Below are 15455 nucleotides of genomic sequence, written 5' to 3' on the forward strand. Positions count from 1 at the left end.
TTCAAGTGCCATTCTTACTATTCCCAACTAGCCAAGGTAGTACTTAAGCATATCTAAGATTTCTTAAAGAGTTAATTTAAAACTAAAATCAAAGTGCTCACTTTACAAAAGTTTAGTTAACCGTTTCCGCTCTGCACATCTTAAGTGCAGTTACGAAGATTAAATTAGAGTACACAAACGTGGAAAATTTCTAATTCCTCTTACAATTTCTACCTGATAAGATCAAATTCAAAAGTATAAATAGAGAGAATTTGCTTCATAAATTTTAGTAAGTGATTAATTTCAGTCGCATGATGTATAAGTTTTGTATGTTAGTAATTTCGCTGCAATTGTGGAACTCTGCTGTGGGTTTGAACTCTATTGAGCCACTCAATAGTTCAAATCAAACCGGTAAGGTCCACCTTAAGTATAATTGCAGTATATTTTAAACATATTATTTTAGTTTCTTTGACATCAAGTGCAGCTGAGTGTCAAACAAGCTTTCCCATTCAAATTGGTAACAAATATTATCGCGTTGAGACGGAAAAGAAAGCTAATTGGTTCCAGGCGGCTAATAACTGCCGCAAGTTGGGCGGTTATCTGCTTAACATTGAGAGCAGTGAAGAAATGGATAAGCTTCTATCTATAATACCGGACATTCAATATTGGACATCTTCAAATTGTTTGGCTGTTTTTTCGGACTTTGTGTCGATTGCAACTGGAGCGCCCATGCCTTATATGAGATGGACTCCCGGTGAGCCAAACAATCAAGGTGGGAATGAGCGGTGCGTAGAAATAAGAAATAAGCGTTTGAATGATTGGAATTGCCCGCGTGAACTTAATTACATTTGTCAAGCTAAATTTGTATAAAAATGTTAGAAATACAGTTTTTTTGATTCTGTCAAACCAATAATAAAATAATCTGTATTATTATGCATTGAATCAATATTTAAGTTTATTTAGAATATCAAAATACCTTTATGAAATAACAATAACATACTATTCAACAAAAATAATAAAATCCAAATATTATGAAATTTAATAACACAAACTTATATATGCACTTATAGTATATACTTACATGGTATTTACTTAATGGTATTTGTATATATCGAAGTTTGTACAAGTACAAAGAGCAAGGTGCTTAATATGTTTATCAAAAGAAAGCGAAATTCTTTTATAATAAAGAAATTGAACAGTCGAGTCAGAACAGCATATATTTTGATAAATTGGCTTAAAATTAGAATATTATAACAGATTGCATGGTTGATATATTTGTTTATAAGGGCCTCGACAAGAGCTCTCCACCACTCTAAACTTTGTTGCTGGTTATTGGTTCGTCGCCATGTGGCCTTTTCCCTTCCTTCCCCAATATAATGTCTGGCTTCTTTCTAAGAGCGCGCCCAATGCACGTCCACTTTGTTTTCTTGATCATTAAATGCATTAAATATTCTGTTTGTATATACTATATAATACTATAGTATGCATTCTATTCCAAATTAATGATTGCCAGAAGCCGGCAACTGGTAGGCCGTGGACTCATATATACATATATAAACTCTATAAATATAAAGTAAATCAATAGTCATGTAATTTAGATATAATTCGATATATAATTAAAGCAATTATAACGCTGTATCGGATCTATTGTGGCTATGATATGTGGCCACGTGTGTTTAAGAAATTCAAACAGTTTTACTTAATTGAATGAGCGCCGTTAGTAATAATTTAAATTCCTTTTATTTTATAAAAAATCTTGTTTTATTGCAAAAAATTAAATACAAATTTTGTTTTTGAATTTCGAAATACTCTTACGTTGGGCAGTCGAATCTTTTAGCTTAATTAACGACCATAGCCGCCGGCTGAGGAGCTAGCTGACGCTGTTGCGGATGCCGAGGAACTGGCGCCAGCACTGCCGTATCCACCTCCTGGCTTGCCGTAACCGCCGCCTCCATGTCCGCCACCACCATGACCGCCGCCTCCATGGCCGCCGCCTCCGAGACCGCCACCGAATGGGCCACCTCCATGACCGCCTCCCAGGCCTCCACTTCCGTAACCGCCTTTGTGACCGCCACCGAATCCGCCGCCGCCTCCGCCTCCAAGTGACAAGCCACCGCCGAGACCTCCTCCTAGGCCCAGACCCAGTCCACCGCCATGTCCGCCTCCCAGACCGCCACCCAATCCGCCGCCATGCCCTCCTCCTAGACCACCTCCCAGTCCGCCGCCGTGTCCTCCTCCTAGGCCTCCGCCGCCGTGTCCGCCTCTCTAGAGGCCTGGGGCCACTCGTCCGTATCCGCACGTTGGGCCAGCTAAGACCCCCCGCCGGTCACTTTTGGGGTTTGTGCATACTGCGGACACCGGTGTTACTTGAGCGTCGTTGGGGAGCCGGCGGCATGGTTTTCTTGTCGTGCGAGTTGTGCGTTGTGCTCAATCCACTGTGGGACTCTGCCTCCAAATGACGACCTTCCGCGCCGTTTGGTCGGTACCGAGGCTTACTCATGCCGCAGAGCAAGGCCTGCCGCCATGACGACCGCTCTCAACCACCTGTACCGGCTGGGCGTGTCGCTGCTTGAAAATACCGCGTCTCTCAGCTGGCCAGAATCTAGCATGGCGCCTGCATAATTCCTCCGCTTTGTTCACCTCTCATTATGCCGCGCCGCTTGCAAGATGAGTCACGATGGCCGTGTTCCTGGCGTCTCGCCAAGTACCAGTTGCTGACTGCGTGTAGTACGCTGCGCCGCCGAGAGGACGGGTCATAACCGGCTGTGGGTCGCCGCCGTGGCCGCCACCTCCAAATCCACCAGCTCCGGCGCCACCAGCAGAAGAGGCTGCTCCAGAGCTAGCACTGCCGCCACCTAAGCCATGACCTGCGCCGCCAAGACCACCTGCATATCCGCCACCGCCAAGTGCGTCTCCGCCGCCGTGGCCGCCACCTAATCCACCAGCATGAGAGCCACCGAAAGCGCCGCCTTTGTGGCCACCGCCTCCTCCGGCACCACCAGCGTAGCCGCCACCTAAGCCGCCGCCGCCAACTGATGAAGATGCGCCTGCATTCGCACTACCCAAATCCAGTCCGCCGCCAAGGCCTAAGCCGCCTCCCAGGCCAAGATCCAAGCCACCGCCGCCGCCACCGCCGTGGCCGCCTCCATGTTTGCCGCCGCCCCCAAAGGGTCCGCCATGGGCACCGCCGCTACTTAGGCCAGCTCCACTGCTTGCAGTAGCAGACGCGGAGGCCGACGAACTGGCTCCAGCATTGCCGCCGTAGCCTGCCGAGGCAAGCGCCACACAAGCACTCAATACAATTAACAATCTCATCGGAACTTTTGACTCCCGACAACTAACTGCGCCGCCTAGAGAACGCTTCGCTTTTATAAGATGCCGCTGCCGCTTACGAAAAGATTAAAACAAAATGCAAAAATAATAAAAAAAAAGGAACTAAAAAAAAATTACAATATAAGCAAAGTGGGAATAGAATCTTGCAGGTAAATACGAATTGCGAGTCACGTTTTAGAAGCCGGGATCGATGCCGGGTCAGACGAACACACAAGTTTGATAATTAACCCATGGCGAGGCAGCAACAACAATAAAAAATAACAACAAACTACCGACGGGCTATAAACAATAGACATTTATCATCATTTGAATATTGCGCACAGCAAGAACAACAATTCAAGTAAATTATACTCTCAATAAAAAAATACAAATGTTGAATAATTTCATGCTGGACAAACCCAAATGGCGGGTGGGTGTATAAACATTAGATGCTACACTCAAATGTATTTTTTAAGTAATCACTTTTTTGTTTTGTTGCTCAGCGATAATTAATTGTTTATGGAGAGCATGCGAAATTCGTTGCGCCTCGGCATTAACTAATGTAAATTGTTTATGTAAAGCAAGTCTGTGACGTCACGTCAACGGAAATAGCAACAACAAAAAAAGAACACTATATATTTAAATAGTAGGTATATTAAATAAATATGAACTGGCTGCTTATGGAAGCGTTTAACAGCTAATAGTTTGTTGATTGGCCATAGCGTATATTGATTTAGAGATAATAATAATTACGTTAAGTTTCGTAGGAAACATTGAAATCAGAACTGTAGATAGTAAATATTTGATTAGCAATACGTATTGGGGGCCTTATGAATTTCCCATGAATCTGCTTCAAACTAAATAAAAGTGTTGCACTCATGCCTATTGTAATCCATTTGAAGGTAATCCTTAATATTATATAATGCTTAATCGCTATTATATTGATATAATAATAATTAAATAGTTCAAATTGGTCGCAGTCGACTTTTTGATACACTTCGATTAGGAAATCTTAGAAGGACGCACTCATGCCTTTTGCACATTATATATGAAGGGCTAAAAGTTGGTATTCACCAATAGATGAATGAATAATTAAAGGTATTTTAAGAAATGTTCGTCGCAGCCAATCTTTTGATTGAGGTGTGAGTAGGCTTTTGATTACCGAGGAAACGGCCGCCAAGTATGAAGGAATGATACTTATGCATTTTTAAAAGTTCAGATGAGGAGAGAGCCTTATAGTTTGATATAACTTTGAATCTTAGACTCTGGCAAACTAATATTTATCTGGGCGGCTAGATCTATGCATGCAACCTTGGAATCGTCCTGCCTCTCCATCTATATACCACTTTCAGCTATATGAGAAACCGTAAATATACAAAATAATATAACAATTGCAAAAATAAAACATTAAGGGAACTTTAACGTCTGTAAGTTCCTTCATAGTCCGTAACTATAAAGTATAGCAACAGAATAGTGATTGGTTATTTGAGATCTGCCAACATTTTTTAAATGTCTGTTTGTTAGCCTGTTATGTTTTTCTTCTAATTGGGACTTTTACGTGGCCTGTTAAGCTCCAAACATACCTTGCAGCTGTCAAATTTTCCACGCCTTGTTAGTCAAGTACGGACAGTTTCACCTTAGTTGGTCGGGGCCAAAGCTGAAATGCAAATGTCAAGAAAAGTGTGGCCCGAAAGCATAAGCCAGGCCAACAGCCCATTCACAGGAAGTCAGTGCGAAACAACAAGAGAGAGCACAAGAGCAACAACGAGCAACAGCAGCAGCTGTTGAGAAAATGGCATGTGCATAAGAAAATAGAAAATGTTCCTTAAGGAAATCTGCTTACAAATGCATGTTGTATAAGCCACTGCTGCTGCTGTTGCTGCTTGGGAAATCTGTTACAGTTTTCTGGGCCAGAAGACATTGTCTGCTTGGAGAAAAACGTAGCAGCAAACACTCGACTTCCGTTTCCGCCTCTGTGTTTCATTCGCTTTTGCAGCATTTTATGCAAATATCTATTTCATATTTAAAGCTAGTGCACAAAGTCAAATAAATAAATAAATATTAAATATTGAGGCCAAGCGCTCTGCCTCGGCCACGACGCAGCAGTGCCTCATCCTGCTGCAGCTGCTCCTGCTGCTCCTCCTCCTCCTCCTCGACTGACTCTGCCTTGGGCTGCGGCGGCGGCAGCTTGCCCAACACTTGCAACATTCGATGTAAGCGGTGGCGGGACGCACATGCCTCTGCCGCCCCAAGAGATGAAATGCCAGTGTGATTGAATTCCGTTCAGTAGCACCAAATACTTTCCGGTGTTATATGGCCAATTCCTCGCACATGCTCTCCACATCGTGCGGATGACACAGCAAATCGTTGCTGGAGTAATAGACAAACGTGGGCACAGTGACCAGACTGAGATTATAGCGCGGCGGCAAGTGCTCCCTATACAATTGCATATTCTTATTCGAGCTATAGCTATAGGGCGCGAATCGGCCGCTCTTGATGATTTGTATAAAGTGCTTGACCTGCTTGGCAGCCACACCAGCCGGATAATGTCCAAGCACAACGGGAAACATTTTCTGTAATGAAAGCGCAGTTAGTTTTAATTTGTGCAGAAAGAGTGAAAAGTTTAAAATTTTGGCAGAACCTCTAAGCCTAGCTAGAGAGCTGAAATTTAACACATTTGTTAATAAGATCAATATGTAATTTGGTTTTTGACCAGCGCTTCAACCGATCTCAATACAAATAGACAAAAGCTCGAATCTTCATTTTAAAAACACATGTTAACAGAATTGTTATAGAATTTTGATTAACACATGTTAACAGAATTGTTATAGAATTTTGATTTGAACAAGTAGAAAAATATGTTTTTTTTGTGAAAAATATTGTTGATTGTATACAATATTAAAAATGTTTATTCCTCAACAGGTTTGCAACTCTTTGAGCAATTACAAATTTTTCTGGATTTTTGCTCTTCATGTTGCTCCGATGTGTGTGAATTTTCTCGTTTATGGGCAACAATGGATAAAAAGCCTTATTACCATTTGATTCTATAAGAATTTATTATAAACATTTCATCTAAGCGTAGCTGATTTGTTTTGCTATACAAAAGTAATATAATATTCACAGAAGTTCCCACTTGCTAGTGTACAACTAAAAATACACACGAGCAACAGATTGAATAAATTAAAAACAACACTTAAATATAAGAAACAAGTACCTCCAATTAATTTACATACCCTGAGCTACATTTTTTATATTTACACTTTTAGTAAATGTTTGGCTTTGAGCTAATATTCATTTTCAAATTACATTTTGGCCAAAGTATACGACTCGCCTTAGCTTACCCGATTGAACTCGTTCCAATTGCGTCCCACAATGCCAAAGACAGCTTCAATGCAAAGACGTTCAGTCTCCTCTGTCATGCGGCACAGAAAGCGAAACTCGCCATTAAACATTTCGGTGATGGAGCTGCCCACAAGGCTCTAAGATAAACTCTAAGTATGGAAACTTTCAACTTTAAGCTTCAAGTACTTACATTGAAATACAAACTAATGGCGCGTATGTAGGGATGATCTTCAGTCTCTTTGGCATAGACAGCTGGCGCCATGGCGTGCATGGAGCTGACTTTCTCATTGTAGGCGGGACGCATGGAGCACATGACAAAGAACGCGGTGCAGCCTTGGGAGTGACCAGCATATTGCAGCTGCTTGTAGCCCGTCGCTTTGAGCACATAATCGATCATGGCCGGCAGATCGTACATGCCAATCTCATGCCAGCTAAAGTCCCAGAACTTGCTCGAGTCCGGATCCAGGCTGGTGTGATTTCTTGAGTAACGATTGCCACGCGCATTGCCCAGCCACACATCGTAGTTGTGCTCAGCCAGCAAATAGCCTTTGGATTGGGTTGGAGTGAAGTTGCTAATCACTTGCACGTACATTAATCACAAAAGCGGGGGGGGGGACACTCACCCAGACTCACATTGGGACCCATGACAACAAAGCCCGCCGAGCTGTCCACAAGACCGTGTTGCAGCAAAAAGGGCTCGGCGCCCTGCTGGCGTATGCGATGCATTGTGAGTATGTAGCCATCCTCGGTTGTTACATGATGCACTTCCGCCTGGTAGCCATATTTGGCAATTAATTTATCCTGTTGATGAAATGTTTTGTAAGTTGCAGTTGCTGAAGCCTTGGGGCCATTAATCTTGGTACCACTGTTAGATTGGAGTCCTGTTTGATGTTTTTGCGCTGAAATTTCTCTTCGGGCGTTTCATCCTCTACGCTCTCTTCCTCCTCCTCCTCCTCCTCTTCGTCCTCCTCATCCTCGTCGCCACCTATAAGCTGCGCCTGCGTTCGTCCAATCAACAAGCACAGACCCAGCACCAACAGCCAACGACGCTGCATTGTCATTTGTTTATAAATATAACGCGTAAGGTTATTTAATTTTTGTCAAGCACACACATGCAAATGAAATCGTTAAACATGAAAGTGAAATTTGTTGGTTTTCTTTTTAACTTTACTCTCGACCACTCAATTTTTGGTCAACTTGAGCGTTACGCGTTGAAATCGAAACTGAAACTTAAACCAAAATCAAAACCAAAACGCTGACGCCTTTCGAACTTCCGCGCTTACAAAGAATAACGAAAACTTTCGATTGAGCAGCGGCAACAACAACAATAAGATATAAACAATATTGTTTTGTTGTCATTTTGTTGCTGTAATGCTTAACCTATAATTATGGCTAAAAGAGCAATTTGTTTCTCACTTTTTAAACTATTGACTAATTATATATTAAGTAAAATAATTATTATGTAAAAAAGAGCAAGCTTCAAAACTATAATTTTTATTGGTTAATATACTATATTTGTTTTTATTATTTATTTTATTATTCATTTAAAAGCTCTTAAAACTAATGTCAGCATTCTACTTTAATATTGAGCAATTATATATATTTAAACAATTAGTTAATCAAATTATTTTAGTTACAATTTAATTTACAGGCTATCTGCTAGTCGACTACTTTATTTAATCGCTTTGTTTTGTGTCTCAACTAATTAAAAAGCTCGCCACTGAAAGAGATAACAAGTGAAGGTAAAAAGAAAAAGAAAGAAAAATTAAGATGCGTGGGTCGCATACAAATAAAGCCCTATGTACAGTGAAGCAACGCTAAGTGCAACTTTCTTTTAGCTGTGCCAGTTTCCATGTAGGTCAAAGTGAACTGATTACTTGACTTGACAACTTGATAAGCATTGAAAATGAAGAAATTTTTGATTAGAGAGTGAAATGTAACAGAAACTTGTTTACCCGAATTAAATGTCAAACTGAAATGAGTTTATTTGAAACATGTTCTAAATTAACAGTTAACTGAAGCTGCTTAGTATGTATACTAATTCATTTTAATTGCTATTAGTTTATTAACCTGCCGCTGCTTTTATGGGCCAAGCTTATTGTTATTAATTTTTTTTATTGTGTTGGGCGCAATCAAAAGAAAGTAAAAGTGTTGACCAGACGGCCGTTTGTCACATTTTATTTTACACTTGAGCTTTTAGTATTCAATTCTTTTTATGTTTCTTCGCCTTTGCTTTGGCCACACAGACATATTACATAATTGCCAGTTGGCCATTTAGCCATTTGGCCCGTTGCCAAGACAAATAAGACATTTCGTTAAGCGCGCGCTTTTTAATGAGACTCAATGCTCGTCTTTGATGACAAGGCATTATCCAAGCCACTCCAGCTCCAGCTCTACTACTACTACAACTAGAGCTACTTTATTCAATTACATATGATAATTTGCCAGCGAGAAATTGTTCCATTAGCTCAATGAGCTTGTCGTTAACCAGCGTTTTAACCTCGCTGGCAATGAGAAAATCGAAATGATTAAATTTTCGAGCCCCAATGCGACGCACACTGCGCACCGAGTTGAGCATTCGGGCATAGATGCTATGTACGCCCTCGGGCGTGGCAATGGCATCAGTCTCACCAAAGTAAAGTATTATGGGCACTGTTATGTGACTTAGATTATAGCCCATGGCCTCGATGCTCTGATACACTTGCAAGTTCTCAATGGGCCCATAGTCGTAAGCTATGAAATCTCCCGATTTCCAAAGCTGCTGCAAATGTTGAAGCTCACGCGCTGATCCGCCTTGCAATAGATAATCATAGTTGAAAATCTCGAGTAGCTGCCGAGGGTTGTAAGCAGAGTTCTTTAAACGGAAATGTGCTTAGCCATGAGTAGTGAGCTTACCTTTTTGTTATTGAGCGCACTTCCCGCTAAAGTCTTGGCATAAAATTCACATTGCTCCCTCTTCTTATTGCACATGCGACGCATTTCGCCAACTGGAAAGAGTTCAAACCTTTTGGCCTTTTGTCGTGTCTGCGAATAAGAATATTTAAAGCATTAAATATACATGTAACACTAATATTAAATAAAATAGATTATGTTATTTATTTAGTGTCGATTGTATGGGCCAAGTCAAGTCAAGTCTAACAATAAGCTCTTAGATTGAATAGCTTGAGAGATGCCTATGTTGATAGATCTTTTAAATGATTATATCAATAAACATGAAATATTTATATGCTGAAATGCATAACTTTCAAACAATCCTCAAGCTATTCCGAATAGCAATTAATTGTATTTCACTTGGGAAAAACAAGCAATAGTTCCAACATGAATTGCTTAAACGCGATTTTAACATTATAACTTTTAAGCTTTAAGTTCTTACAATATTATTTGATTCTGACAAAATCAACAACATTTCAACATCCACAGAATCCTCAAAACATATTTTTTCGTTCATATATTCGATGTACACTAATGTTTGTATATATTATATTAGAGTTAGCCTCTTTTAGGACAAAGCCTTAGGACTCTCTTATTTTCTTCTAATTGTGCTTCAGACATAAAAATTATTTTATAAAATTGCTAGTTGGCTTAACCCGTGCTAATAAATCTACAAAGTTTTCCATTTTTTTATACTAGACGACATAATGTAATCTAAAATTTAGTATTTTTCCTTTGCTAAGTTCGACAATAAGCGTGAGTCTGTATTGTAAAAAGAATATGTAGAAATTAATGAAAGTGAAGTTGAAAAGGTGAAAAAGAAATGCATTAAAAATATTAAGCAAAGCTAGTGAAAGAAGCGTGAGGGAGAGAGACAGGCTGAGAGTCAGCTGATTACATATGCAGTTACTTTTAGGGCCACGCGTTGAGTCAAACTTTTGAGTGGGAGAGTAAGAACTCAGCTCCCATTTCGCTTTGTTCTCTCGCTTATTACTGATAAGCTTATGTAAAGAGCATTAGCTTAGTCTTCACTTTTGCTTGCAGACTCTCTCTCTCTCTCACTAAAGCGAGTGCTGTTTGTCTATTTATGGACCTGTGAACATCTGAGCGCACACTCCATGGGGGGTTATCAATTATTTGTGAACCTCGGCGGCGATTAGAGGCTTAAACACTGTTTGTTGTCGCCAAGTCAGCCGCTTATCGATGGTTAGTCTCATCAAAATGTTGAAGCTAAGCAGCCGTTTGCAGCAGCACTCGCTGAGATTGGCGCGCGCCTACGCCAGCAGCGCCGGAGAGGGTGAACGCACCGCACTTTATGATTTCCATGTGCGCCAAGGCGGAAAGATTGTCAACTTTGGTGGCTACGCGCTGCCCGTGCAGTATGCAGACCAAAGCATAATTGCCTCGCATCTGTACACACGCAGCGTGGGCAGCATATTCGATGTGTCGCATATGCTGCAGACCTATGTGCGTGGCAAGGATGCGGCTGCCTGCATGGAAAGCATTTGCACGGCGGATATATTGGACATGCCGGCGGGCAGTGGCAGCTTGACGGTGTTCACCAATGCACAGGCGGGCATATTGGATGATTTGATAGTGAACAAGGTGAGCGAGAAGGAGCTCTATGTGGTCTCCAATGCAGCGATGAAGCAACAGGATATGCAGCTAATGAGCGCTGCTGTGGTAAGTAAGCCGAACTTTGGCCTTTGGCTTTGTTTATAATTGAACTTTTTGTCGCGCAGTCGCAATTCAAGTCGCAGGGCAAGGATGTGGCCATTGAGTTTCTAGCGCCAGCTGATCAATCTTTGATTGCTGTGCAGGGACCGCAGGTGGCTCAAACGCTTGGCAAGCTGCTCAGCAAGCCCGCAGCCTTGTCGGAACTCTACTTTATGCGCTCGGGACTCTTCGAGCTGGCGGGCATACCCAATGTGCGTATCACGCGTTGCGGCTATACGGGCGAGGATGGTGTGGAGATTTCAGTGCCCTCCAGCCAGGCCGTCAATCTTACAGAAGCGCTGCTGGCAGGCGCTGAGCTGAAGCTTGCTGGTCTGGGCGCCCGAGATTCACTGCGTCTGGAGGCTGGCTTGTGTCTCTATGGCAGCGATATTGATGCCAAGACCACGCCCGTGGAGGCTGCGCTGGCCTGGCTGGTGGCCAAGCGTCGTCGCAGCACTGCAGACTTTCCAGGCGCTCAACAGCTGCTGCAGCAGCTCAAGCAGGGCGTGCAGCGTCGCCGCATTGGCCTGCAGATGCTTGGAGCGAAGGCGCCGCCAGCACGCGCTGGCGTTGCCATTTACAGCGCTGGCCAGCAGGTGGGTCAGCTCACCAGCGGCTGTCCCAGCCCCAGCAAGGGCTGCAACATTGCCATGGGCTACATAGCGGAGCAGCTAAAGGCGCCAGGCACGCGTGTGGAGCTCAAAGTGCGCGATAAGTTCTACGAGGCTGAAGTGACGCGAATGCCCTTCGTCAAGGCCAACTACTACAACAAGCCCAAGCAATAAATTATCCCACAAATACATTTTTCGTTAATTACCTTGACAAACTTCATAATGTTGCGCACCTGTCGTGCATCAAAGCGCACCTGCTCATGTAGCTGGGACAGCGGTGCGAGCGCCTGCATCAGCGCTATATGCTGCTGGTATCGCGGCTGCAATGCGCAGAGCACCAGAAATGCATTGAATGCCTAAAAGTAGAACATGACAGAATATGTTAGAAGTACACTGCAAGAAATTTGCTTATATCCTGCAATTGATTTCAAAGTCGTAGGCGTTGTCATTGTTTCTATTGTCTTTCGGCTATTAAAAGCTGCTTGCTTTAAAACTTCACAGCTATCAGCTTGCGACTGTTACGCTGCTCAAAAGCTGATTGATGTGAGAGTCAAAGCTATTAGCTTTCAACTATTGCGTCAGCTGTTATTACTTGTAAACGTTTTCAACTAATCTAAAGCTTAAATGGCTTGCTCGTACTTAGTCAGCAACAAGTAAATTATTAATATTAATAATATTTTTGCTGATTTTCTAAATCGGATAATTAGCTGAATTTCTTTAAATTTTGTTAATGACTGCTAAAAATTGTTGTTAAAGTAAAGTTACTTATTGTTGTTGTTTTAAAAGAGTTACATATCTAAATTTTTTATTATGATATATGCAAATAGTTTGCAGCTGAGATATTAAATTTGTTGAAGGCATTTTTAATTTTGTTTGAAGGCCGCAATAGTTTTATATACGGAAAACCTTTTTATCGCAAGCAAAACAGACTTGAATAATTTATATTATAAATGGCAATATTCTAATAGACTTTGTCTATTGTCTAAATGCCGTAGCTATACTACTGTTAAAAAAAAGTTAATAACTAGCTATTGTGCTACTTTGTTATTTTCATTAGTATTTTGAAAGGTTACAGTTATGCAAATCATTTAAGTAAATTACAAAATATTTAGACGGGCAATAAAAAACCAGAATAGAAATTCAATTGCCAAAGAAACATAATCTGCCTTAAAGAGTTTTCTTAACATTGTATTTTGTTTGTGTTGCCATAATCTAAGACATAAAAAAAACAGAGCAGACTTGCATTGTTTGATATTACATATACATATATCGAATATATATTTTGTCTAGTGGTGAAGCTCTTCATAAATCAAATAGTTGCTGCTTGTTTAAAGCTATGCCTACACCTATAAATTCTGTTACAGTTCAGAGCTTTTGTCTCACCTGCGAGTGTCCAATTAGCAGTATTTGCTGTGTTTCCAGCTCCTGCTGCGGCAGCTGCTCTGCTGAGCCTGAGCCACGTTTTGTATGCTCCACAATGTGGTCAATTATGGCTGGCAAATCGTAGGCGCCATGCTCGTGAAAGCTATAGCGCCAAAATTCCAACATGACATCGGTCAGCTCCAGATGATGCCTGCCATGCGGCGCTGAGCCGCGCAGATTCGCCAGCCACACATCATAGTGGCGTCGATGCAGCTGAAAGCCTGTGCGACACATTGACTCCAACTCCATACGCCACACACTCAATTATTTGTCGCTTACCCAAACTCTTCTCGGCACCCAGACACAGCCAGGAGAGCGCGCTGCCCAACAGACCGTGCAGCAGGAGCACGGGTCGTGCTCCGACTCGCGGCAATCGCTGCAGCTGCAGTTGATAGCCATCGGCTGTGGTCACATTATGCAGCTCATGACTGTATAGTTAGATTGTTGCAACCAGTTCAGCTGCAAGCACACACCTCAGCAATTGTTGCTGTTGCTCACTGGGGAGGGGGAAACACTTACCGCCGTCCACTTGTAACGCGCCTCCTTCTCTGCCGTATGACAGCACCTCAGGCTAATTAGTATGATGCCGAGCCCAATGAGGTACTGCGTCCATTTGCCTAATTCGCGCATTTTGGCGACCACACTTGACGCGCTACTGAACGCGCTTTTGTCATATTTAGTAGCTGCTTAATTGCTTTTTAGCTAATAATTACTTGCCGCTTGAATAAGTACACTGTGCGAAAAGCAGCAGTCAATCAGCATATCAATTACACTATTTTACAAACTCGAAATTAAATGTTCGTTAAATTTGTTGTGCTATGAAAACGAAAACTTTGATTAAATGCATCGAGCGTAGAGTATGAAATTTGCTATAATCAAGCGTACTAGACTGTTAGCAACCTGGAAGCCAAGATTAGATATACATAAGTTATACAATGCACAGGTGTTATATATATCGACGCTATATATATCGCTGCTTTTGCTGACTGCGTTTAGTAGAAAACTAAATACAAAATGGGCATTTTATACCATTTGGCGCTTATAGCGCTTGGATTGATTGCATTGGTCAATGCTCAATTGATTGACAACTGCGCGAGACAGCAAAATAAACTTAAACAGCTTCAAAATGAAATCATGCCAATATATAGACAATATGGAATTGAAGTTCAACGAGCCCAAGCAAGATGTGAAGCATTCCACTTGAATTTGCCGCAAATATTTATTGAGGTTTGTATATTAAAAAAAAAATGGTTTGAACATATTTTTTGTACAATTTCCTTATGCAGCGTGTCACACCTTTGTATGCAATGCTAAGGAAGCCACCTCCCGGAGTTTATCAGGAGGCAGAGATGCCACCAATTGACCGACTATTTTTTTAATGGTAAATGAATATACGATTTCAATATGTGCATCCAATTATTGTCCAGTATATTGATGCATGTACTTTTGTCATTTATAAAATGATAATGTGTATTAAAGTAAACAAGCATTTTTATTAGAATACGGTGTGAATAGTGACGAAGAACTTGGGACTATGCCAAATTTAGTAACGCTAGCACTTATAGTCTATTAGTTCTTGAACAGACACATGGACTTAGTACGCATAAACTTTAAGCGACCACGCCCCCTACTGCCACTTTCACATATTTCCACATTTTCATGATACCCTCTTCCGTTTATAATGCGGTTAGCCCTGTGTCAAATATTATTTGTTATTTTGCTGTAACTAGTTTGCTTAATTTGCTTCACTAAATATGACAACATTTGCTTAAGCAAAACTTTGGTTTTAAAATAACATTTAACTCACTTTATTAAAGCTATAGCATTTATTTGGATTACATCAAAGAATGAATCGCAGTTGCATTTGTAAAAAATACTCCATGCTCTGCTTTCCACTTCAATGAAAGCAACTGAGCTTTGGCTCCATAAATTTTTATAATTTATTTCATAAAATATTCTGCTTTTCGTTTTTTACCGCGTTTCCCTTGTATACCTGACCGCAATGAAATTAATTTCGCATTTCGTTTTGTTTTTTGCGCTTGTCGCAGCAAATGCAACAAGAGTAAATTGTTTAATTGCAGCTTTATTAAATTTAATAAAAAAAAAAAGCAAATGCATATGCCAGCATAGCTGACACGCCCA

At 41.3% G+C, this 15455-nt stretch overlaps 4 protein-coding genes across 4 annotated transcripts; 1 reads left to right on the plus strand and 3 right to left on the minus strand.

The window, feature by feature from the left end:
- Positions 1–1716: 1716 nt before the first annotated feature.
- Positions 1717–3322, minus strand: LOC108598432 (glycine-rich cell wall structural protein). Its single transcript, XM_033294017.1, has 2 exons — positions 2656–3322; positions 1717–2244 (listed from the first exon to the last, which is right to left on the minus strand). The coding sequence occupies exons 1-2, from the start codon at positions 3292–3294 to the stop codon at positions 1822–1824; spliced, it is 1062 nt and encodes a 353-aa protein (XP_033149908.1). The 5' UTR covers positions 3295–3322; the 3' UTR covers positions 1717–1821.
- Positions 3323–5600: 2278 nt separating this feature from the next.
- LOC108607905 (lipase 1) lies at positions 5601–7688 on the minus strand. The gene is made up of 5 exons (XM_033294021.1): positions 7497–7688; positions 7257–7434; positions 6824–7179; positions 6633–6770; positions 5601–5864 (listed from the first exon to the last, which is right to left on the minus strand). Exons 1-5 carry the CDS (start codon positions 7686–7688, stop codon positions 5601–5603), a joined length of 1128 nt encoding a protein of 375 aa, XP_033149912.1.
- Positions 7689–9052: 1364 nt separating this feature from the next.
- LOC108607914 (lipase 1) lies at positions 9053–13943 on the minus strand. The gene is given in 7 exon segments (XM_017999030.2): positions 9053–9463; positions 9529–9657; positions 12098–12247; positions 13275–13534; positions 13593–13746; positions 13749–13772; positions 13833–13943. Coding segments are annotated over 7 exon segments (1239 nt in total).
- Positions 10761–12092, plus strand: LOC108600370 (aminomethyltransferase, mitochondrial). Its single transcript, XM_017987910.2, has 2 exons — positions 10761–11247; positions 11307–12092. The coding sequence occupies exons 1-2, from the start codon at positions 10768–10770 to the stop codon at positions 12063–12065; spliced, it is 1239 nt and encodes a 412-aa protein (XP_017843399.2). The 5' UTR covers positions 10761–10767; the 3' UTR covers positions 12066–12092.
- Positions 13944–15455: the final 1512 nt, after the last annotated feature.

The sequence above is a fragment of the Drosophila busckii genome, chromosome 2L (assembly GCF_011750605.1).
Source record: "Drosophila busckii strain San Diego stock center, stock number 13000-0081.31 chromosome 2L, ASM1175060v1, whole genome shotgun sequence".
Taxonomy (NCBI): domain Eukaryota; kingdom Metazoa; phylum Arthropoda; class Insecta; order Diptera; family Drosophilidae; genus Drosophila; species Drosophila busckii.